The sequence below is a fragment of the Halichoerus grypus genome, chromosome 6, assembly GCF_964656455.1.
Source record: "Halichoerus grypus chromosome 6, mHalGry1.hap1.1, whole genome shotgun sequence".
Lineage (NCBI taxonomy): Eukaryota > Metazoa > Chordata > Mammalia > Carnivora > Phocidae > Halichoerus > Halichoerus grypus.
In genome coordinates, this window is record NC_135717.1 from 116,527,052 (window position 1) to 116,550,654 (window position 23,603).

At 41.2% G+C, this 23,603-nt stretch overlaps 1 protein-coding gene across 2 annotated transcripts in view; it reads right to left on the bottom strand.

Moving 5' to 3' along the window:
- Positions 1-519: 519 nt before the first annotated feature.
- Positions 520-23,603, bottom strand: part of LIMA1 (LIM domain and actin binding 1) — a 91,771-nt gene continuing 68,687 nt past the window's right edge. Inside the window, exons 5-11 of one of the 2 annotated variants that reach the window (XM_036098930.2) lie at positions 22,353-22,437; positions 21,333-21,481; positions 18,557-18,664; positions 13,708-13,765; positions 12,017-12,126; positions 4,716-4,849; positions 520-2,805 (exon numbers count right to left, since the gene is read on the bottom strand). In XM_036098930.2, the coding sequence (XP_035954823.2) occupies positions 1,794-2,805; positions 4,716-4,849; positions 12,017-12,126; positions 13,708-13,765; positions 18,557-18,664; positions 21,333-21,481; positions 22,353-22,437 (1,656 nt within the window). In that variant the 3' untranslated portion in view covers positions 520-1,793. Of the gene's footprint in view, positions 2,806-4,715; positions 4,850-12,016; positions 12,130-13,707; positions 13,766-18,556; positions 18,665-21,332; positions 21,482-22,352; positions 22,438-23,603 lie in introns of both variants that reach the window. The other variant, XM_036098929.2, reaches the window with a different exon arrangement.

Sequence of the window (23,603 nt, forward strand, 5' to 3'; positions counted from 1 at the left end):
GTGCTCTCTGTTAAATAAATAAATAAAAAATATTTTTAAAAAAAGTGCTTTAGCTATTGGGGCAGTTGCCTCTACAGGCAAGGAAATCAAACAACCAACTATGCCTCTGCCCAGAGTGGAAAACAAGTCCATTTTTAAGTAGAGGCATTTGGAAATTCCCTTTAGCACGTTAGGCATAATAGCAAGGTGAATTATTAAATGTTGAATACAATTAACAATAAAAAAAACCACTACTGGATTTTGACTTGCTAAAACAAACAGCTCATTTTGAATGTACACACTCATTTTCTTGCCAAATTGCCCTCAATTTTTAAGAAAAATTTGTCCTCCCTTAGGGCAGATGAGCACCCACGATCGACCCAACACCACCACCTAGTGGTGAGATATACTCCTAACACTTCTCTTCACTTAAAATGCACCAGACCCATTTGCCTTTTCTTCCCAAACTGCTCAGGTAAAAGGAGGTCCTGGGAGACTGTCACGATGTAAAATAATAATGGAAAAGGAACACTGAAAAGGTCAAATGTAAATTAAAAGCTTTATTGAATAAAAATGTTTCAGACTAAGCAAGACTGTAAGAAAGCAGAATATTTTACATCTCTAAAAAATATTAGGGCTAAATGTCTAAAAATGCAGTACAAAGAAAAGTCTATAGCTTAAAATACCTCTCTCCCCCACATACAATTTGGAATATCAATTATGTACAACAAAGTACTCAAGTTTATAATGTTCTAAAACCTTAACTACTAGAAAACCATCTTCCCGAAAAAGGCCTATAATTGGTTTAATGCACCCTGGAAATACTGTCTGCCATAAAAATCAATACATTTCAGAGCTGATAAGTATTAAAAAAACTAGTGTCCCAGAAAGGGGATATCAGAAGTAGAATATCGGGTTTGGGGGTCTGGGCTCAAGTGGTTTAAGGCAGTTTTTTCTGTTATTCCTCCTTTAAACTCCTCACTTTGCTTTAACATGCAACAGGCAAACAACAATACAAAAGATCTTATAAAAATATTGCAGCTTTCAGTAATTTATGAGCTGCCACAGATACCACCAAAGAAGAAAGCAATCAACTGGGATGTAGTCAAACTCATTGGCAAATACCAGAGCTTAACTGAGAGATAGCTGATCTCAGCAAGCACCAAATGTGCTCAGAAAGTGCCCCCAAAGAATGGTTGTGTTATATCTCAATAATCCAGTTCTGGATATGGTTTAGAGAAAGGGATGCATTAGCAATAAATTCCCCATATATATCAAAGTAAGAAAATTAACCTAAAAAATGTTTTAAAGATTAAATATTTGATCTCTTAACAGACGAATACTAAATAACTAAATTGGTATTCATTTAAAAATATACAAACTGTGCCCTTTATACTAAAGTGCATTCAGTCATAATGTTTAGGTCCCTAAACCCCTTCTGTATGTTCCCTAATTCCATAAATGAATTTTTAGCGTAACAATGTGCTTCTAATCATCTATTTTTGTATTGCCTTTTGGGAATACAGTGGAGTCTGGATTTATCAGTTGGCATATTCCCCCCCTCACCATAAGACCTTAAAGCACTTATGTATATCATCATTGCTAAAATAGAGGACTTAAGTAATATTATCTCTAGCACTTAGAATTGGTTCATTTAAGCTACAGTATGGGATTTTTTTTGAAGCAAGAACTCTTCCAAAATTACTTCCATATAAATTACAGTTCATGCTAAAATACCTGTGTATGTGCATCACTTTGAGAAAGGGCAGTGGCTCACTAACACAAATTTAAGGCCCAGCACCATTTGCAGTTTGTTATTCCTCATCCTCCTCCTCATCCTCATCATAGTACCGATTTCTCTTTATCTGTTCCTCCACAGACAGCTCTTGAACTACTTCTCCCTCCCAGAATCCCACATCCTGGGATTTCTGATTTTGGGTAGTGAATTCTTTAGGGGAGGTATTGTCTGCAAAGCTGGACCAATTTGTAGACTTGGGTTCTAGCGGAGACTGCTGTTTGAGATTTCTATCATCTTCATCTAAGTTTGCACCATTTTCTGTAAGATTCTCACTCCCCATCTCAAAACCATGATCTTCCTTACTTCTCCCCCCTGTCTCCCCTCCTCCAGATTCCTGGTTTTGCCAGGTTGTTTTTCCCACACTACCATTCTTTTCGGAGGTATTGGCATTTTCCCCTTGTTTCTTTTCTGCTGTCATTCCTCCTGTAAACTCCTCACTCTGCTCTGACATGCTCCAGCCTTTCCTTATAGGTGGGGACAAGACTTTTGGGCTCTTGACTGAAGTGGTTCGAAATGAAGCTGCTACAGTGAATGGGCGGCTTCTTTCCTTCAGTGAAGAAGATCGTCTTAGCTTCTTCAGATCCAGATCTACGTCCTCGGGAGCTTCAGGCTTGCTGATTTCATCCTCAGGAGGCCACTTGGGCTTGGATACTTTGATCCCTTCCTCCAAGATACTTCCTGAACTACCAAGTTCAGTGGGGGGCGGCCAGGCGATCTTCAGCTTCTTGGTTTCAGCTGGCTTGTCTTCTTTCTCTGACTGAGAGGAGGCCTTGGCTTCCATGCTTGCTGTCAGCACACCCACCTTAGCAATGGGGGCATCTTCTACTCCTGGGCTCTGAGGGGTCTCCCCTACATTTGGAAGCTGGGCTGGTCTCTCCAAAGTCCCTTCATTTTCATTTTTGCTTGCCCACAGATCCTTGTGTGGTCTGTGCCCAAAGCCTTCATCATAGTTGCCTTTAGCTTTAAAGAGTTGATTGAAGTGAGGCTTGCAGTAGATTCTCCCATGTAAAGATGCATATGTTCCTAGACTGTTGTTAAAAGAAAAAGAGCATAAAGTTAATAGATCTGTATACTCTTATTTATACTAGCAGGCTGAACTGCAGTGTTTTCAGAAGATGCTAAGGGAGAAAAAGATCTTTAAAAGGACATCGATCACTTAGAATTCTTTACCCCCTCCCTTTCAAGCACATGTGTTTTATTACCCTTATAAAAACATGCTCATTTCTAGGCCTGAACCTTCACAAGACATTCTTTCATGTGGTACATCCTCCTACTTTCAAATGGTTTCACTCCCCTCTGCCAAAACTGTAAAAAAAAAAATTATTTCTCCCAAGAAGTCTTCCCTAGGTAAGCCCACCTATCTCTGACCACTCATAGATTTCCTAATTACAATCTATAACTACTTATAATGACATTCCTTTGTACAAAGTTGAATCATTTTCCTCGTTCCCCATTTGTGTTATAATTTAAAAGGACATCTCTACAGGAGTAGGTATCATGCTCTGCAAATGGTTTGTACTCACCTGATGCTAGTGACTGAATATGGTCAATAGGAGCCCAGTGAGCAGCAGCCAGGAAGTAAATCTACACTAATATCAGTGCCGGACAGGCCTTTAGGAGACTTGGTGTCTCTTGCAGGGTAATAAATTTTAAACAGGATATAAAAACAATAGCATTTCCACAGAAGAGATATAAAAATTCAGAAACTTAGAAAAATATGGAGAAAAAAAATAATACCATGGGCAGAAAAAGAACCAATGAGTAGAAGTTACAGAGGCACATTTTGGCTCAATAGAAGGGAAAGTTGTGGAACTAGAGCTGTCTTACACTGGAACTAGGTAGTGGGGTATCACCCCAGCAAAGTGCCACACAGATACGAGCACATCTTTCAAGAGTATTTTAGAAGGAATGCTTGCTCTGAAAAGAAAGCTGGAGGAAGTGACATCCTAGTTACTTTGTTCCCTAAGACTCTATGATTTAAATGAGTTAATATGGAATATGTCCCCAATTTGTGACATTTCTTTTTTTTTTTTTTTTTCCCTTAGATTTTATTTGAGAGAGAGAGAGCTCAAGCAGGGGTCGGGGGAGGAGCAGAGGGAGAGGGACAAGCAGACTCCACGCTGAGCAAGGAGCTCGACACGGAGCTCGATCTCACAACCCTGAGATTGTGACCTGAGTTGAAATCAAGAGTTCGATGCCTAACTGACTGGGCCACTCAGGTGCTCCAATTTGTCACATTTCTATCCAATCCTTGAATTACTTGGAAGAAATGATATATAATTATTTTCTCAGAAATAAAAGGAAGCAATATACAGAAAAATACACGCTCTTCGGGGTCTATTATTATTGTTATTATTACCATTTATACAGTGTTTGGGACATTTCCAAGTAAGGACTTAGACAAGTATACTCTTTTTTTTTTTTAAGGTTTTATTTATTTATCTGAGAGAGAGGGAGAGAGCAGGAGTTGGGTGAGGGGCAGGGGAAGCAGGCTCTCCGCTGAGCAGGGAGCCTGATGCGGGGCTCGATCCCAGGACCCCCGGATCATGACCTGAGCTGAAGGCAGATGCTTCACAGACTGAGCTACCCAGGTGCCCCGGCAAGTATACTCTTAAGATTTCTTAATTTTATGATTCTATGAGACCAAGGGGGGATATTCTACTAATTTAAGTCACAGGGGGTTTTACCTGCCAGCCATAGGATCTAAGCTCCATGTAAATTAAACATGTAAATTAAAATATCAATGTACCACGAAGTTCCACACACCATTCTCATTTGATATGAAATACTTCTCACTAAATGGTACTTTTTACTTTCTTTAAGGACCTTTGACAGTGCACTCTTGGTATAAGAGCTTCTAGTACCAGTGCTCTAAAAGCCAAAGACTCCTTCCCGTGGTCCAGTGACATAGAGAGATGGCTCACTCTGGTTGGCTTACGTAAGTTTGTTGTTGCAGTAGGAACAACGGAAGCAGCTGACGTGAAACACCTGCTGGTTGGCCAAGAGACGTTCCATTGGGTAGACTGTCTTCTGACACTCCACACAAGTCTCTCTCGCAGGTGCCTGAAACTTCTAGAAGGAAAAGGGTAACGTTAGCATAGGCAGGGATGAGTTCGTACTCTGCTGAGATGTGCCCCAGTTTTAATTTGTTAGCTAAGGGCTCCCTTACCTGTCAATTCTCACAGGAACACTAAGCCTGTTATGATTCTATCAGCTGACTCTTTAAGGCAAGGAAGCTCTCCTGCATCCCTTTCCCCAACTGGCTGGCTGCCCCAAGTGTGGCAGCCACTGAGGCTGGACTGCAGAGGAAGGCTCGGACAGGCCACCACACATACAAACAAAAGTACACACAAAATGGTTCCACAGACAGGAAATTAGGAGAAAATGTCATCACATACAGAAGTTTGTTTGATTCAAGTGCCTGGTAAAAGCAGGACAGACTTTTATAAGAACAGATTCGAAAGGGGATAAATTTAAAGGAGAGGAAAAGCATTGGACTTTGGGAATTGGGAAAAGACAATCTGATAAAGCATCTTTTAGTGTCCTCTGCTTATAATCTTGACTTAGCATAATATTTTATCCATTAGGCACAATATTTTTAAATAAGTCAAAACTGACATGTAAATGTAATAATTTTAAAGAGACAAACTATTTTTTTTTTTTTAAAGATTTTACTTATTTGAGAGAGAGAGAATGAGAGAGAGCGAGCACATGAGAGGGAGGAGGGTCAGAGGGAGAAGCAGGCTCCCTGCCGAGCAGGGAGCCCGATGCGGGACTCGATCCAGGGACTCCAGGATCATGACCTGAGCCGAAGGCAGTCGCTTAACTAACTGAGCCACCCAGGCGCCCAAGAGACAAACTATTTTATTAGGACTCCAGAAGAAAGCATAGTCCAACAAAGCTATAGGTTCTATAATCTTCTCAGAAACCAACGGAGAGGGGCACCTGGCTGGCACAGTTGGGAAAGCATGAGAACTCTTGATCTTAGGGTTGTTAGTTAGAGCCCCATGTTGGGCGTGGAGCCTACTTGAAAAACAAGCAAACAAAAAACCCCAAAAAACAATGGAGAATAAAACTATTGTAATGGGGAGTGAAAGGTCATAACAGACTGGGAATTCATGAACTGTCTGTAAAGTTTGGAATAAGAGTGGGGTGAGCATAGCTGTTTCAGCTGGTAAACCCAATCCTAAAGAACATTAAATAGTTCTTATTATAGGGGCGCCTGGGAGGCTCGTCGTTAAGCGTCTGCCTTCGGCTCAGGTCATGGTCCCGGGATCGAGCCCCGCATCGGGCTCCCTGCTCCGCGGGAAGCCTGCTTCTCCCTCTCCTGCTTCCCCTGCTTGTGTTCCCTCTCTCGCTGTGTCTCTCTCTGTCAAGTAAATAAATAAAAAATCTTAAAAAAAAAATAGTTCTTATTATAGCACTGATGAAAGCCAGAATTCCCAAAGGGCAAGTTTTTACATAAGAAATGGTTACTGAGCTAATGGGGCTGGGGGTAAGAAGTCCCTAGGTATATGTAAATAACTCTTGACTTGCTCCAACAGAAACACCTTATCCAGCAAATACAGGAGCAGCTTGGGTTAAGGTGGCTGGGAAGCTCTTACAGGCACCTGGGTGGGGGGCCGGGGCGGGGGTCTCTGCAGCCAAGACCTGGGTGGTGGTAAATAATGCAAATTAGTCCCAAGGTCCAGGACTTGAATGGTAAAGATAAGCCAAAAATAAACCAGGTTATGGGCAAGATAGAATTTTCATTTAAAAAACCTGAAAATAGTCCCATAAAAAATTCAGAATGCTGGTTCACTTGCTACATGATTCACCAGGAGGTAAAGCAAAAAATAGGAATGGTTTCCCAAGTGGGTCCGGACAGGAAACAAAAGTAGAAAATGGGTTAAAAAAAAAAATGGCCATAAAGGGAAATCTCTATAAAAGGGAGTTTAATACAGTTTAGTGGTAAACAAATAGCACCAAGGGATTGAAGAATGAAGGAACAGAACTGAGTGGAAATGGTTCAACAGCCCCCTTCTATTCCTAAGGTTAGAGCCCTAAAAAGAAAAACTTAAAATAGTCAAAGACAGGTTCAACCTAGTTTACCAAATAAGGGAGGTATTTAAATATGATCAAATGTTGTAAATGAATGCTGTTGGAAGCAATTAGGGCCTTATCTGGAGCTCAGAATTCTTATATGGATACTTCTAACAAGATAGGACCCAGTGGCGATGTCACTGCATAGTTTTAATTAGGTTTTCTCTAAAAAGAGCTAGGTCCTTGTCTAGCCAGCAGGAAATACATTAAAATGCAAAATAAAATTTGGGTGTCACAGTACAACTGATGGCATCGGAGAGAGGCTGTACAGATGACAATCCACTTGATGCACAAGTCAGAGGCCAAAGGTATCTATTTCTCAGACTGAAACTCTTTGTCAGGGGCAGGGCAGCTTCCGTATTTTGAGCGCTTGACTTAGGAGGACAGTATTCGTTCTGGGCAGTGAAGACAGAGCAGGAGACAGGAACCTCCCAGGATACAAGAGGAGAGGGGTATGACTGTGCTCAGGGGGAACGGAGAGAGCCGGAGCACACCTCCATCACACACACACAGAGGACACACTGTAGGAGGGTGCGGCCCCGGGAACAGAAAGGAGAACCTGAGAGAAAGCTGAAAGCTGAGCTCACGTTAGGAGGAAAGTGGAAGGCAGGAGCAGAAATTAGGTACCGGAGGAGCAGGAAGCAGAAGCTGCAAGAGACAAACAGGAACCTTCAGTGAATACACAGCATTCAGTGCGGGGAGGGGGTGGGGGGCCTGGAGCGCTTTACTGCAGCTGAGCTGAAACTCAGGTACAGACTCGGATCCGAGAATAAGACCACGTTTTCTTTCTTTTTCAAGTAGTTCTGCTAATTGTGGCAAAAGCAGCCTCACTCCTATCTACCTGAGGCTGGAACCTGGCCCAGCTCAGGACAGAGAGCTGTCGTGAGCCTTCCCCCACAAGAGGAGTGTCTCATTAACAATTCTTTAGTGTCTTACTGCCTCCCACACCTGACCCACAATGGCTCTCTCTTGAATGGGGTGAAAAGCCACCTCTCCTCCTTAACATCAAATTAACAGACTGCTAGCTCAAACATCTGACTAACCACAAGCTTCTAACTAACCAGACCTACAGAGGCCCGTTATTCCTATCCAATTTTTACAGAGACCCTTTTCAATATTATTTAATGTTTATATGGCAGCTGCCCAAGGGCCTTCTAGTTTCATAAAGTCAAGAGGATCCCAACCTGGTCATATGCCAAATCAGAGGGGCTGTCTGTGCCTTCCCTTTACTTCCTCTGTCCCGGGCTCTCAGCCACTTTTCTGTAATTGCCCCCATGTCTATTCAGACGACAGGAAGCAGAGTCAGTGCCCAAAAATCTCTACCATTATGGTAGGCCTGGCATATATCCTGCCCATGCCTTCATGGCATGCTCGGACTTGGCACATCCACGTTTAAAACACTGCCAGTATTAGAATGTTAGACATTTTTTATCTTTAAATTATATTTTTTCACTCTGTAAGATGTTTTTCATCTCTCCTCCCTCACTCTTTTTCACATGTAGAAACTACAGCACCAGGACGTCAGGTTCCTTATCAAAGCTCCCACGGTCAGTAACGGAATTAAAACTAAAACTCAGAACTCCTGATTCACAAACCAATAGAGCATTTTCTAAATTGTCCTGGCATGCTAATTTTCCGTAACTTAAGGAAACTCTGGGGAGGAGAGCAGATGCTAACCCAAATGAAAATAATCTCACTATAGCAGTTTGAACAAACTACAGTCCTCACTTTGTTTCAAATTATGTAGATAATATCTTTGGGATGTTCAGAAATGAATGAGGTAATATTTACATAACTGATGTTCATAAACACTGTCATGTCTTTCCCATACGAGGGATCTTACAGGCCCTCTGTTGATCAGCATCTATACAAAGCTATTTTTCTAATAAATGTGTGTGGCTTCATCTACATTCTTTCACCATCTGGCCTTACATATATATTTCAGTCTAATGAAAGCTCTAGTTGGGAGATTATAGATATGTATATATTTATATGTATATGTAACATATATAAACAACATACATATATATGGGGGGGGGGGGCTGGCAACAGTCAGTGAAGCTAACTAGCCTTTGGACATGGTGAAGCCAGAAGGAAATTCTGTATTGATGTCAGGCTTCCATTCCTCAAGAACACCGCAAAATGCCTTTCATTCCCTCCTTTCCAATCTGTGCAAAATATCTAGGTAATTAAACTGAAATTCTTCACATACAGTAAATGGTTGGGTCGGCTCTGTGCAGCCGAACCCTTCCCCTGGCTTTCTGTGAAACTCTTTTTGACAGCATTTTGGAGATACTCACATCTTAGACTGCTCTATGTGTAGAGGAAAGGTTCGTGTTTGATAAAGCAGGAATAATGGAGATAGTAAGAAAAGATTCTAGGTGCCCTTCTAGCATAATTCCAGTGGCTTTGCAAACTAGCATAAAACCTCCTACCCTGTCCATAGAGGAAGGGACAGCCAGCAGGGCATTGAGGGGGTGCCAGGTGAGTGTCCTCTCAGGCAGTCTGCCATGTTTTCTCTCCACATCCTTCAGCAGGACCAGACAAGGAAGCCTTGGCTGTCCTTATGGGGGCAAGTGGGTGTTCCCAGAGCTGGCCACATCTCCTTGCCTCTTCCTCCCTGTTCTCCCATTTAGGGGAAACATTTGGGGGATAACTTCTCTCAATGGAAGGACATAAAGCCTAAGAGACCTCTGGGTCTCTTGAGTAGAAAGGTCCTGATCTTTCTCACAGGGTCCACTGAGCTCTGCTCCCAGAATGTCTTTTTTGAGAGTGAACCTGCAACTTCAATTTCATTAGCACCAGGTCTCATCAACTGAGCTATCTGGCCAGTGTTCAAAATATACAAATAAAACTCTTACTTGTAAAGATGTAGGATCATTTTTCTACTTTATCAAGCTCAAGTTTGAAATGAATCGAATCTCTACCTTAGATGTCCTATTTTTCAATAACAGACAGATAGGCACTAAGGAACAGTTTTTCTAGGATGTGTGGGACCTAAAAATCTATTCTGAGTGAACAAGTTTATTCTGAGCTGTATGTAATTTCCCCAAGTGGAGAAACAACTTCTGTCACGTGGTCTATAGCCATGAGACCAGTGATGCCAGCAGGTCTTCCTATAAACACTAAAGTATATATATACTTGCCTTCAGAATGTAAAGGATGAATTTGAGGAGGAGAAAATAAACTACCCTTAAATAAAAGTAGAGATGTGACTGAGTCCCATCTGTATTTGTACACCATCATCATTTGAGCTTTGGACCATCGGCAAACACAGGAGCCAGGCCTATTTACTCCAGTCTCTACACGACGTTCAAAACCTGAGGTGTCTGTCTGGTGAAAGCAAGCCTGTCTGCATTCTCCTGCTGAGTGACCAGGGCCAAAGAACAGGCATGGGTCTGGGACAGGTGTAGAGGGAGCTTTATCTCCACCCCCTCTCATCTCTGGTATGCTAGGGAGGACCTAAGTGCGGTGCACTCTGTCACTCATCACTCAGCAGCTCAGACCCTGGAGTCTGAATCAAGGAGGGACCTCAAAAGTCCAACCCAGTACCAGGAGGTCTGACCTAGCAGTTGAGGGAAGGAAATGAGACTGGGTTGAGAATTCAAATATATTCAAGAACAGATTTTAGTTCTTAAACAAGCCATGGAATTTCCTAGTCCCTCAGTCCATGGCCAAGTCAGATTTACTGGCTGTCCTTGATCCAGAACCACAACCCAAGGACTCACACCTGGGCAGGGTTGCTGTTGGAGAAGAAATTAACCCCATGGCATTTGCTACTTTGTTGGGCTCCAGATACTGGACAAAGAAAGTGCTGATGACAGCATGAGCTGAACTTTAAAGCCGCCAGAAGAGGGGGTCATGTTGAATACATGTGCAGCTCAATCACTGTAACTCTATCCTTCCTCCCTTTACCTGCTTTCTCTTGCTACTTTCTTCACCTTTTGCTCCTTTTCAATAAACCTTACTCTCCTCATGAATCTCAGCTTCCTGTAAAATTTTCATTTACATTCTTCACTTCTCCCCTTTCCCTTTTTTAACTCGCCCTTTATATCCCGGATTCTCCCCTTTTCTCCTTTTGTTCCAAATCTTCACCTATGTCCTCTTCTCTTCCTTCTTTTTGTGCACTAGAACTTTCATCAAGGCATCAGTCATGCCCACAACTGAGAGATACAGGCACAGCTGATGGGTGCATGAGGCTGGGGCAGTTACAAACCATCAACACACCAATTCTACCTACTGCATTTCTTTTAAATGTTAAAACTTTCTAAACAAAACCTGGCTACCTAAGAGGGCACCAGAGGAGAAAGACACTAAAGAAGTGTGGGTATGTTTGGTTATTAATCCACATGGCTAAATTAGCACTACATTAGCAAAGCATTCCATTAAAATAAGTCAGGTAATAAAGTCTAAAGTAGGCATTGGGATTTTTTTTAACCTTTATTTTTATGAGAGTATATATTTATTCATAGAAAGGGAAAAGACTGCTTTTAAAAACTGGTGAATAAAAGCTGGCCAGAGATTGAGTAGCCTAGTAAAGTTTTCTTAGGGTACAAAACTTTTGTACATTCCTTAACATCTAATATTATATACCCTAGTATAAGTGTTACTTGAATGCCCGATTTTACAGCAAATGGGCTGGCCAACTCCCACTGCAATGTACACAGTCTTTCTTTAAAGAAGCTAACCACCAATCATGTTACAGTCAAGTTCTTCAGACCAGTGGGCCACTCTCTTTAAGTTGACATGCACATCCCCATCCAATGGGCTGATTTAGTTTGACAGATTTCTTGAATTTCCCACTTTGTGGTCTTTTGCCCATTCACAGATTTATGGACTTGGGCATTTTTTCCCCTCAAACACACACACACACACACCCCACATCATTTTCTTTAATTTTGGGTTTCCTTAAAACTTTCATGAATTTTCCAGATTTCAAACCGAGAGCTATTAGTGAACCTCTCCCCTCCTGGCTCAAACATCTGAGCAGAAGAGACAAGATTTCCAGGGAAAGTGACTGGCTTAAGTATGCCCTTTCTTGGCATTTTAATCCCCACAAAAGCAAAAACAGGTTATAATGAACATAATGATACAAGGTGCAATGAGATCTATTCGTAAACCAATGTCTAAAGGTTCTGAGAGAAATTGCCATCATACCTTCACTGCTTTGGGAGGAGAACTTTCAGAGAGGCTGGAGGCTCTGGCATCTGGATTTAGTGGTTTAGGATGGACAGGCTGCTGGACCTCACTCTTGACCTGGGAGTTACCTGCTTGAATTACAAAAGGAAGGCATTTTATAGTATCAGGGGAAGTCTCAGAAATGGTTCCTCCCCAGAGCAAAGCTTTGGCACCTCTATAATGGACAGGTCTTTTCAACACCAGGAAAAACACAGCTCTTCTGATGCTAAAAGCTATGCTCTTAGGTTCTGAGCTGGGAGGTTTTTTCACACTTTGCCACACACAGCAAGAACCCAAATCATTCTATCTGAAGAACTTTCTGCCCCCGCGCCATGGTATTTGTCATTTTTGAAGGCTGTTTGTAGCAATGTGATGTCATGAGCACTGGGCATTATGTAAGACTGATGAATCACTGAACTCTACCTCTGAAACTAATAATACACTATATGTTAATTAATTTAAATTAAGAAAATAAAGGCTGTTTGTAGATGATTTTTTTGGTAGTTAGCACCCCCAATAACTCCTTCTGGAGTGCTTGAAGGAAGGTGAGGGTATAAATTTCCTACTGCACACGCACACCCACACACGTGTGTGTGGGTATGGGTGTGTGTGTAATTTGACAGTCTTTTTGGTCAGTCCTATAGCAGATATCTATGGATGGAGATTATGGAAAAAGGCTCCATGAAGTTTTTTTCATAATCATTGATGTGTCACCTGCATAAGTTAATTTTCTGCCAATATAGTCACTGTGTGGAAAACTCTGAGCAGACACAGAAAAGTGCTACTAAGGAACCATAAAAGAATTCCTTAAAATCTAGAGTTAAGTCAACAAAGTACTAAAAGATTAAGTCTTATTTTTCAAATGTTTTGCAAACCTAGTCAAAACTCAGAAAAATTTCTAGTCCAAGCAAAATGACTACAAAAGGAATGTTCTTGGATTCAAGCAGCAAGTTTCTCTCTAAAATTTTAAGGTAGGATTTGCTAGAGATTTGTTAATTCATATTTCTACTTTAGTTGCTGAGTTTTCAATGTCTAGTAAAGTAATTAACCTGGGGAGAAGCTAGAAATCCACATATATTTAAAAAAAATACTGAAAATCAGAATCAAAAGTGGATATAGTAAGAAAAAAAAACACAAAGGTTTTTGTTTTTGGTAGAAGTGAGGCTTGAAATGGATGAAAAGCTGATAAAATTCAGCGCCAACAGGAAAATCTCTAGAATCTGGCTAGAAGGTGGACTATGGTTCACATATAGATAAGCAGAGAAAGATATTTTTAAAAGGTTACTCAAATACCAATTCTTTATCTCTGTAAATGAATAAAATCCTTCTTGGCCAAACTCCTATTAAAATGAAACTTCAAAATTAGTTTTTACAGCTTGAACCCTGAAAAGGTTTGATACAAAAGGTAGGGTACATTCAATGAGAGAAGCACCAAAAGTATTCAGTTTGCCCCAAGTTAATCACATTGAGTTTAATTTTTCCCTAAGCCAGGGAACGTGTGAAGGGTAAGCAAGCATCAGTCCTTAAAACCTAGTGAAAGATTTGATCAGCTAAGTTGCTGGGTTTAATACGTTACGTTCTCAGCACTGACAGCAATGGGGACATTCCTGGACGAAATACAGAATACAGAACAAGAACCTCATCCTCCAGATCTAAGAACAAATGCTTACGGGAGTCATCTTCCGCAGGGGTGGAACGGACTGCCAGGCTATTCTCAGTTGCAGAAACCTACAAAAGGGGGGGATTAAGAATCACATTAAAAATAAAAGAGCACACTGCTGTTAATGCCATAAAAACCTGCTGACTCTAGTCAGTCACTGGCTGCCTGGGGGAAATAACGGGCCCCAGAACAGCTGAGCATTTAAACAAGAGGCAGCAAAATGGCTTTTATGAGGATATTAACATGCCTCTCAATTACAGAGTAACGGGAGAAACAGACTGCACTCAACTGCCAAAAGTGTGCATCATCTCCCTTTATAAAAGAACTTCTAAACCACATCTTTCTACTGTCAATAAATAAATAAATAAATAAATAAATAAATAAATAAAGGCAAAACAAAACCCTCTATCAGAAAGAACAAAGCTCCTTACCATAGAACTATAACACACTCAAAGGCAAGATGAAGTCTTTACATTAGGAACTATTCTTATTCCTTTATCTTCCTAATTCCCTATTTCCCAACCAGATACATTCTGCTGAAACAAGCTGGCCAATACAGAAGACCTTTTGATAGCTAAAAGACAACTTGACCAAAAACCAACCTCTGGTGTTATCTTCAAGGTTAGTTTTCCATTTTAATCCCTGTCTCAAAATGGCAATGTTTAACAAAATGGCAGATCTTATGTATGGGTGCAAATCTCTTCCCCAGAAGCCATCAAATTTAAATAAAAACTTTCTACTTTCTCTCTCTCTCCTTTTTAGTGGCCCCTAGGCCTTTCCGGTATCCTCTATCACACTCAAAATCATGAAGGGTCAATAGGTGACCCAATGTGTAGTCTTCACGTAAAAGTCTTTCATTTACGGGCACCTGGGTGGCTCAGTCATTAAGCGTCTGCCTTCGGCTCAGGTCACGAGCCCCGTCAGGTTCCCTGCTCGGCGGGAAGCCTGCTTCTCCCTCTCCCACTCCCCCTGCTTGTGTTCCCTCTCTCGCTGTCTCTCTCTCTGTCAAAAAAATAAATAAAATCTTAAAAAAAAAAAAAAAGTCTTTCATTCAGATGTCAGGGATTTTATGGGCAATGCTGAGTGTTTCTATCAGGATGTCTAATGTACTGAATAAATGTACAATGGAGATTAAGTCATTAGCTGACTGCACCTGAATTTTTGCATGGTTGTTTTTTCTCATTACTCTCTCTCTCTTTTTTTTTTTTTTCCAAGTAGGCTCCACACCCAACATGGAGCCAGATGCGGGGCTTGAACTCATGACCCTGAGATCAAGACCTGAACTGAGATCGAGTTGGACACTCAACCAACTGAACCACCCAGGCGCCCCTACTCTCTTTTCATTACAGGAATTCTGACATGGCATAGAACAAACCAGTATAATAACAGCCAACATTTATTCAGTGTTTAGTATGTGCCAGGTATTGGAATGATCACTTTACATACATTATTTCATTTAATGATAGGAAAGAAATTAAAAGCTCTTCAATTCTTGTTAATTAGTATGTGCACCCATCCCAGGATGTTCCTCTCTCACCTCTAATTCTGGTCACCTTGAACCTGCAGGGTAAACTTACTGCCAATCATGACATCATTGCACATGCCCAACCAGCTGACCTCACTGCAGGAGCCGCCGGGAGAGAGCACGTGAGATTTTGCTCAAACATTTTGTTAAAGGAAAGCGCAAGTTCATTTACAAGAGGAGAAAGGGAAGAACAATACCTTGACAAAATATTCTATTTCAGGCAAGTTTACCCTAGCATTAGTATCCCCTTGTAACAAGCTGAAGTTCAAATAGTTCTTGGGTATCGGTTAACAAAAGCTAGGCAAATAGCTGAAAGGATAACTGAGGCTCTGAAAAATTTTACGAATTTGAAGGCAGCCCCAGCTTTATGAACCTGCAGTATGTACCTGAAGGCTATGTACTGTCTTTATCTCCTTTCTTCCCCACCCACTCCTCAACTCATGGTTCAGTTGCATTGATGCCCTTTTAGGCTATAATTACAGTGTTCTGATACTCCAGTTCAACTCAAGAGTTCCAGTTTCAAATCAGTGTGAAGATAATCAAGAAAGAAACACAAAATTAGATTAGGGACAATCCAGGCATTATTTTCTAGATGATCATTTCTGAAACTATGCTCCTAGGATAGATGGGGAGATTTCAATGCTGGAAATATTTTTCTCTTAAGTTCCTTTTTTATAGTATGTAACATTTTAACTCAGTTCTTTTTCTTTTTTTTTTTTTAAAGATTTTGTATTTAAGTAATCTGTACACCCAATGTGGAGCTTGAACTCACAACCCCACGATCAAGAGTCGCACACTCCACTGACTAAGCCAGCAAGGCGCCCTAACTCAGTCTACTCTTTTTTTTTTTTTTAAGATTTTATTTATTTATTTGACAGAGAGAGACACAGCGAGAGCAGGAACACAAGCAGCGGGAGTGGGCGAGGGAGAAGCAGGCTTCCCGCAGAGCAGGGAGCCCGATGCGGGACTCGATCCCAGGACCCTGAGATGATGATCTGAGCCAAAGGCAGACGCTTAACGACTGAGCCACCCAGGCGCCCCCTCAGTTTATTCTTAAGACACAATCTCCCACTTAAAAATGGGAAAACCAGGTAGTCTAATAAGAGAATTCACCTGATACATGGCATGTGACTCATGGGACTAATGCGTGAGCCCACTGTTGCCAGGACATATGTAATTTATTGGATGATTTTATGATTATGAAACACACGGTTGCCAAGTATTTTGTCTTATTATTTCAACATATACTTGCAATATGTTTTTGTAAAATAAAGAGATCTAATTTTTCTGGAACATAAGGAATAGCACAGAGGACATTAGGAGAAGGAAGGGAAAAACGAAGGGGGGAGAATTGGAGGGGGAGACAAACCATGAGACTATGGACTCCGAGAAACAAACTGAGGGTTTTAGAGGGGATGGAGGTCGGGGGATGGGTTAGCCCGGTGATGGGTATTGAGGGCACATATTGCATGGAGCACTGGGTGTTATACGCAAACAATGAATCATGGAACACTATATCAAAAACTAATGATATACTGTATGGTGACTAACATAATAATAAAAAAAATCTAATTTTTCTAATTTTTTCCCCTGTTGTAAGATTCAAATTTTGTAGCCATTAATCTGAGATCATTTTCCTGTGTGCCTACTTTGGTCCAAGTGTGTAGTGTATTTCATAATTTCCTATTGGTGTTCTGCCAATACATCATGCTTTTTAAAGTATTTTTTTTTTAAGATTTTATTTGTTTATTTGAGAGAGAGAGACACAGCAAGAGAGGGAACACAAGCAGGGGAGTGAGAGAGGAAGAAGCAGGCTTCCCACGGAACAGGGAGCCCGATGCGGGGCTCGATCCCAGGACCCTGGGCTCATGACCTGAGCCGAAGGAAGACGCTTAACAACTGAGCCACCCAGGTGCCCCTAAAGTCTCTTACAGACCAATAAATTTGAGTACTATTGCTCTTAATCCATTTTAATTATCTCCTCATCTTTTGGAAGAATGGCCTCAAGGGTATCAATATGTGTAACAGAAGCAATGACTTTTTTTTTTTAAAGATTTTTAAAATTTATTTATTTGACAGAGAGAGGCACAGCGAGAGAGGTAACACAAGCAGGGGGAGTGGGAGAGGGAGAAGCAGGCTTCCCGCCGAGCAGGGAGCCCGATGTGGGGCTCGATCCCAGGACTCTGAGATCATGACCTGAGCCAAAGGCAGACGCTTAACGACTGAGCCACCCAGGTGCCCCAAGCAATGACTTTTCTCCTAAGATTAATCACTGTGATATATTTGAAAGCTCTTTCTCCTCATCTAACTTAACATTTGGTTATCATATTGACCAAAAGACAAAAAACAAAACAAACAACAACAAAACAACTGGGTAATGGATTGGCAAAGAAAATGATAAATCACCTGACATAAATGTTGTTATGTACTCCAACCAAGCCATTCATCTAGTGATAGGCGCATAAAACACAAATATGATTTGCTTAAAATCACCCTGTGGTTTTTCACCTCGGCAGGACTCCTTCTAGAGTCTTAAGCGTGGCATATAAAGCTTCTCAAGACCTGCCCCGGCCCTCTCCCTCCACTTGGCTCTCTCCATTACCTATATGGCTTGTGTTCCAGCCTCTGGTTTCCAAACCTCTGTTTGTGTCTGCCTGGAATGCCCTTCTTTCTCTTTACTCAACCCTTCCCTTATTCACTTGGTCTCTTTCCATACATTCTTCAGGACTTGGCAGACATCACCTTCTTGAGGAAGTCAGGTTAAATGTCCTTAGTCAGAGCTTCCATGGCCCCACAGAGCCCTCTCACCACACTTACCACACTGCTTTAGGACAGCCAACCTGCTACTCATCTCCCTTCTACTCTGTTAGCTCCCTTGCAGATAAAGACCCCATGGAATGGTGGAATGGTTTGTTCTTCTTTAGTTTTTAAGCTTAGCATTTCCTACGCTTAGCATAGTGCCTTGCTTTCTAAACAGTCTGAGTGAAAGAATGAAATTGTCTTACATAAAATGTGTTAAATTAAGAATACAGGAATTCCTTGAAGATATCGTGTCTAATCAAAACAGATTTTTAAAAATCACTTTAGCTCTACACCCTCTGAGCATCTGCTGAGCAAAAGAATTTTCCAGTGAAGGTTCATTATTTGGTCAGCTATAAGTCACAGAGTTCCCCAACTGAAATTATGTGACCTGCAAAAATAACAATCTGTCCTGGCAGCTGTTACCAAATTCCCAGACACTCTGCAGCCTAGAGTTAGAGTGGTTTCTAATTTTAAGCGTCTAATTTAGAACACATGCTTCCTTGGCAACTGGACATCAGATTTTTCAACCCACCTTCTCTCCAACCTGATGGGAGATGCAGACCTCAGGATCTGGGGGCACATTCTCCTTTTGCTCCAATTTATGAGTTCTGATTTCACCGCCATTGGCTCTCAGGTCATTCTACAAAATAAAAATAAATCTGTGAACTAAAATAAAAAAAGCTTACTATTCTGCGCTCTTCATAGCACATCCATTAAATAAATTTGGAACGGTAAAAGAAAAGTTCTTTTAAGAAGCCTCGGGTCAAATCAACCCCCTAATTCTCACAAGCAAAACCCATTGACTAGTGAAATGACAAAAGCCGCTTTGTGGACACACACCTCAGAGTTAAATATTTGTACACTAGTCTAAAACTGGATGCTCATTAGAATACAGACATATCAACACAGACACACACAGAAACCACCCCCAGCATACAATGTTCTTGTGATTCACTCCTCTAGCAGCAGAGCTTGTGGGAATGCAAAGCTTGTGAGTTTTATCAGAAAAGACCATTCTGGAGCAGGGGAAAGGAGATGCCAAGTGCCAATAATCAAGAAAATATACTGACCATATATATAAATGCTCGGCCTGGAAAGAGAGACAGGGATGATGCATACATATAAAAACTGAAATTATATTTAATGATACCATAAAACAACCTTTTTTTTGGTGAGACTTTCAAAAACATGCTTCTTTTTGCATAAAATTCAGACATTGTACTAAAGACATACCTTATTCTACTTCTCAGAACAGAATCTCCACATGAAAAAGCAGGCATTAATACTGTCATAAGGAGTAAGCATAATCACATTTTTTTTTCCTTGCAAAGAACACTTGGGGCAAAATATTAAAATTAACTGTATCTACTAGATCCAAGATCAATATAGTGGTAGATGAATATGGACATTTCCTACCTTTAGTTTTCTATCTTTCTGAAAGTCTGGTACCTTTCTGTTCTCTGTGATTCTTTAGGCAGGGCGAGAAAACAAGCCATGTATGGCCACAGGGCCAGGGTTAAGTGTGCTGACTGAGGTGTGGGATCCCAGACTAAGGGACAAGGCTCTGGAGGAGCATTGGTGAGGGGGAGCAGGCAGCGAGTGCTGCAGAACACAACAGGACAGCCGAAGGACTCACTCCTGACCCCATCTTGAAGCCTGGCCTCCAGAATCACGCCAGAGCGTGTGCGCCTTGTTACAGCCATCCTCTGTAAGGGGCCTGAGAAATTCTTTTGGGATGAGATAAAATGTACTTTTTACAAGAATTCCTAAAGACTTTTCAACTCTTAAAATTTACAGAGCAGGAGAATTGCAATGCTGAAACTCTATTAGGAGTTTAAAAAAAAAAGTCACTGAACAGGTTTTTCCACTTAGGGAGTCACCTGGTTGGAATGTTTATAGCAGGAGGGCATAGAGAAGCAGCAAAATCTTGAAACAAGGGAAATAAGCTCCAAAGATCACCTGTTTGCTCTATCTCCTGACCTCCTTCTAAGAGAAGTCTAACTTTGCTCACTTTCATGCTGTCGGTGAATAATCAGCCTGTGGTGTTCCACTTTACGACTGAGTTATACACATCATCTCTTCTTAAAACCACAGCGAAAACTCAGGACAAAATTATTCATTGCCCAGAGACTTAGTCCACCAATAAGTACTATTGGAGAATGCATACTTAATAATGTGAGGAAAAGAAGGCTCAACTCCTGGAATACAAGTTATGATTTCTAATAGGTCAACTCATTTCAGTCTGCCTGGGAACAAATAAAAATCAATACTATCTTTCAACAAAAACATAGCACACCTAGAGATTCGTGGCTTGTATTCTGAAATCTCAGAAGGAACAAATGTTTGAGAGATCCATATCTATGTATATGTAGAGTGTTTATATGCATGTGTAGGTATGAATAAATGGCATTTAAAAGGTATCTTTGGTTAAGCAGTTCTGTAGTGTCAGCCTGCCAGGTAAGCCTAGGAAAATCTAAAATGGAAAGACCCTTCATTTGATTTAGAATATCACATTTTTATGCTTACTGAGCATGTCATCTTCCTATTATTTCTCCCTCCCCTTTATCTATCCATTATTCTATTTCTTTAGAAAATCATTACATCATAAGAAGTAGGGATTAAGTAGGCCATATATTGTATGATTCACTTATATAAAATGTCCAGAATAGGTAAATCCATAAAGACAAAAAGCAGATTAGTGGTTGCCAAGGGATGAGGGGAGGGGAACTAGTGACTGCACAGGTATGGGGTTTCTTTTTGGGGTGATGGAAATGTTCTGGAATTAGACAGTGATGACGATGGCATGACCTTATGAATACACTAAAAATCACTGAATTACATGTGAAAGTGGTCATTTTACATCATGTGAATTCTATATCAAGAAAAAACTGCAAGAAACCTCCCCATCCCACATTAATGTCGAATATATCCCATATTTCTTGCCAGTATTCTCTCCTCCTTTCCTCAAAAAACAAAAACAAGTGTTTCTGTTAAAACTAACAGACTATAACTTTTTTAGCAACAACAACAAAATTAAGCAGAAGAGGCAGGAACACTGTCCATGATATTACTGGATGATAACATCACTAACGAAGGAGTGCGGTGGGAATGAGGCCTAGGAAAGCAAAGTCAGGATTAGAACATGATAACGATTCTGAATGAAGCTAGGGTAGGGTTTACGTGGAAGGAGAATGGCTAGGGACCAGGGAGAGAGCAGGGCTCTCGGGTCAGGGTCTGGGAGACATCTCTTGTCTCCGTGCTCAGTGACCACTGGCTGGATGAGTGAATGGATGATGCAGGACACATACTGTGGAGCTGCTGGAGCTGCTCTGCTTGGACACAGCTGCCTGGTACTTGGCCATTCGATCCTTTATGGAGGTTTCTGACAGGCGCGGTAAGTCCAGATTTCGCCTGCTCTCGCTTTTCTCTGTGTTGAACGTGGAAGATGACGACTGACCTGGAAGCACACAAATAATGTGTCCTATCAGAAGATAAAATGTGATTTGAATGGCTTCAAGATTCTAAATTTGGGGGGGCGCCTGGGTGGCTCAGTCGTTAAGCGTCTGCCTTCGGCTCAGGTCATGAGCCCAGGGTCCTGGGATCGAGCCCCGCATCGGGCTCCCTGCTCGGCAGGAAGCCTGCTTCTCCCTCTTCCACTCCCCTTGCTTGGGTTCCCTCTCTCGCTGTGTCTCTGTCAAATACATAAATAAAATCTTAAAAAGAAAAAAAGAAAAGTTTCTAAATTTGGGGCTGTTGGAATCGGATGTAATCCATTTCTTCTATGAAGGGTACAAAGAAGGAAATCAGGAATATAACTGTCACTTACTAGGTAATAGTTACTCACTTTCCCAACTTTAAAAGAACCTTTACCATAAATGAGTATTATATATTTAAACATTTTGGCTTACTTAACATTGGAAAAAACTAGATCTCAATGCCATTTTAATTTGCATTTCTTTACCAGGAGGCTGATGATTTTCCTGTTAATTTTATTTTTTGTTTTGTGAAATGCCTGTATAGGGCCCCCTTCCAAACATAATAATTATGCTCTCAAGGTGTTATGTTACCATCGGTAATACAGGATAACCAATCTTGACAGAGGACACTGCCACCCACCCATGGCAGCCCTCAGGCCCCAGATGACCTCAGAGCCAAAACTGTGGGCAGTCTTCCCTCATCATCCCACAAGGGGACCCCTGGGCTGTTGCAAATATAGTTCCTTTTAATTTGTGCCACTCTTCCTCTAAAAGCATCGGCTTTGAGGCCAAAAGGTATTGCTACTAATGAGTACTTCCTAGGGAACCTCACACACACGGAATGCTGCTTACCTGGGCCTATTTCCAAATCATCCAGAGAATAGCTGTTTTCAGAGATCCTCCTTCCACCTGCACTCCGACTTTGGGACCGAAGAATCTGTTCGGGAAAACAAAACCCAGCCATAAGCTTTACAAAGAAGGTGGGAAATCCTGATGAATGTTCAGAGAAGAGGCCTGCAAATCTCCTTTATTAATAAAATTCATAAGAGATTAGATTTTGTATTAGTTTTTACATTCCACAGAATGTGTTTTTAGCATTATAAATATGAAGCACTACATATTCACAGGTGCCCAGGCAGAAATAAGTAACTCTATAGAGGTAATTCTCTCTGGTAATAATCACTGCCTAGCCAGCTTAACCAGAGAACTAAGCACTTTAACCAGCCATGGAGGGGAATCCTCATGTCCCAGACGACAGGGACATGTCTCCCTGAACGTCAAGTCTGGATGACAGTATCTGCTGTTTGTTTCCCTTTTCCCTCCCACTTCATCCCTGCTGTTACGGCCTTGGGTTCACATCTTTATCTTTTCCCTGGACTATTGTATTACATTTCTAATTGCTTCCTCTCTACCTTCCAATCAAGTCTCTATGATGCTGCCATTATCCCACGTCATGTAATTATTCCCCAATATAAAGCTATATTACTCTCTTGTTCAAAATGCTTGAAAAATTCCTATAATCATTCCCCGAACTAAATCTAAAGTGCTTAGCATGTTATGGAAGACCAGTTCTACATCTAGTCCCTACCACCCCTCCCTGAGTATTCCCTTCCTCATCCCTTACCTTCCAGGAAAAGCAAACTGCTGGGAGGTCCATGAGCTTGTAAATGAGTTCCCTTCCCCCATCCCCCTTTCATCCTTCTATTTGTTCTTTCAAGACTCAGTGAAGGCTGAGCAACATTCTCTCTGTGAAGTCCACCTTAGCTCTTCTATATAAATCTAAGTAGTCCTTCCTCTGTTTCCAAGGTACCTGGTCACACTTACACTACAATGCTTACTGTGTGTCCCTCTACTGAACTGGAAGCCTGCTGAGGGCAGGGACCATGTTTTTGTTTTTTAAATAGAAACATGGATGGTACAGATTTTTTGAATAAATTATTCTGTGAGTCCTGTAAACTACTACATTTATATCTCTCATATCTAGGGTAGATCTCTAATTAAAGTTATAAATTATAATTTTTAAGACTGGAAAAGTAACTTAAGAGAAGGTCATTTAGTGTCACAGAATGTTCCCAGACAATAGTACACAGAGAGTATGTCATG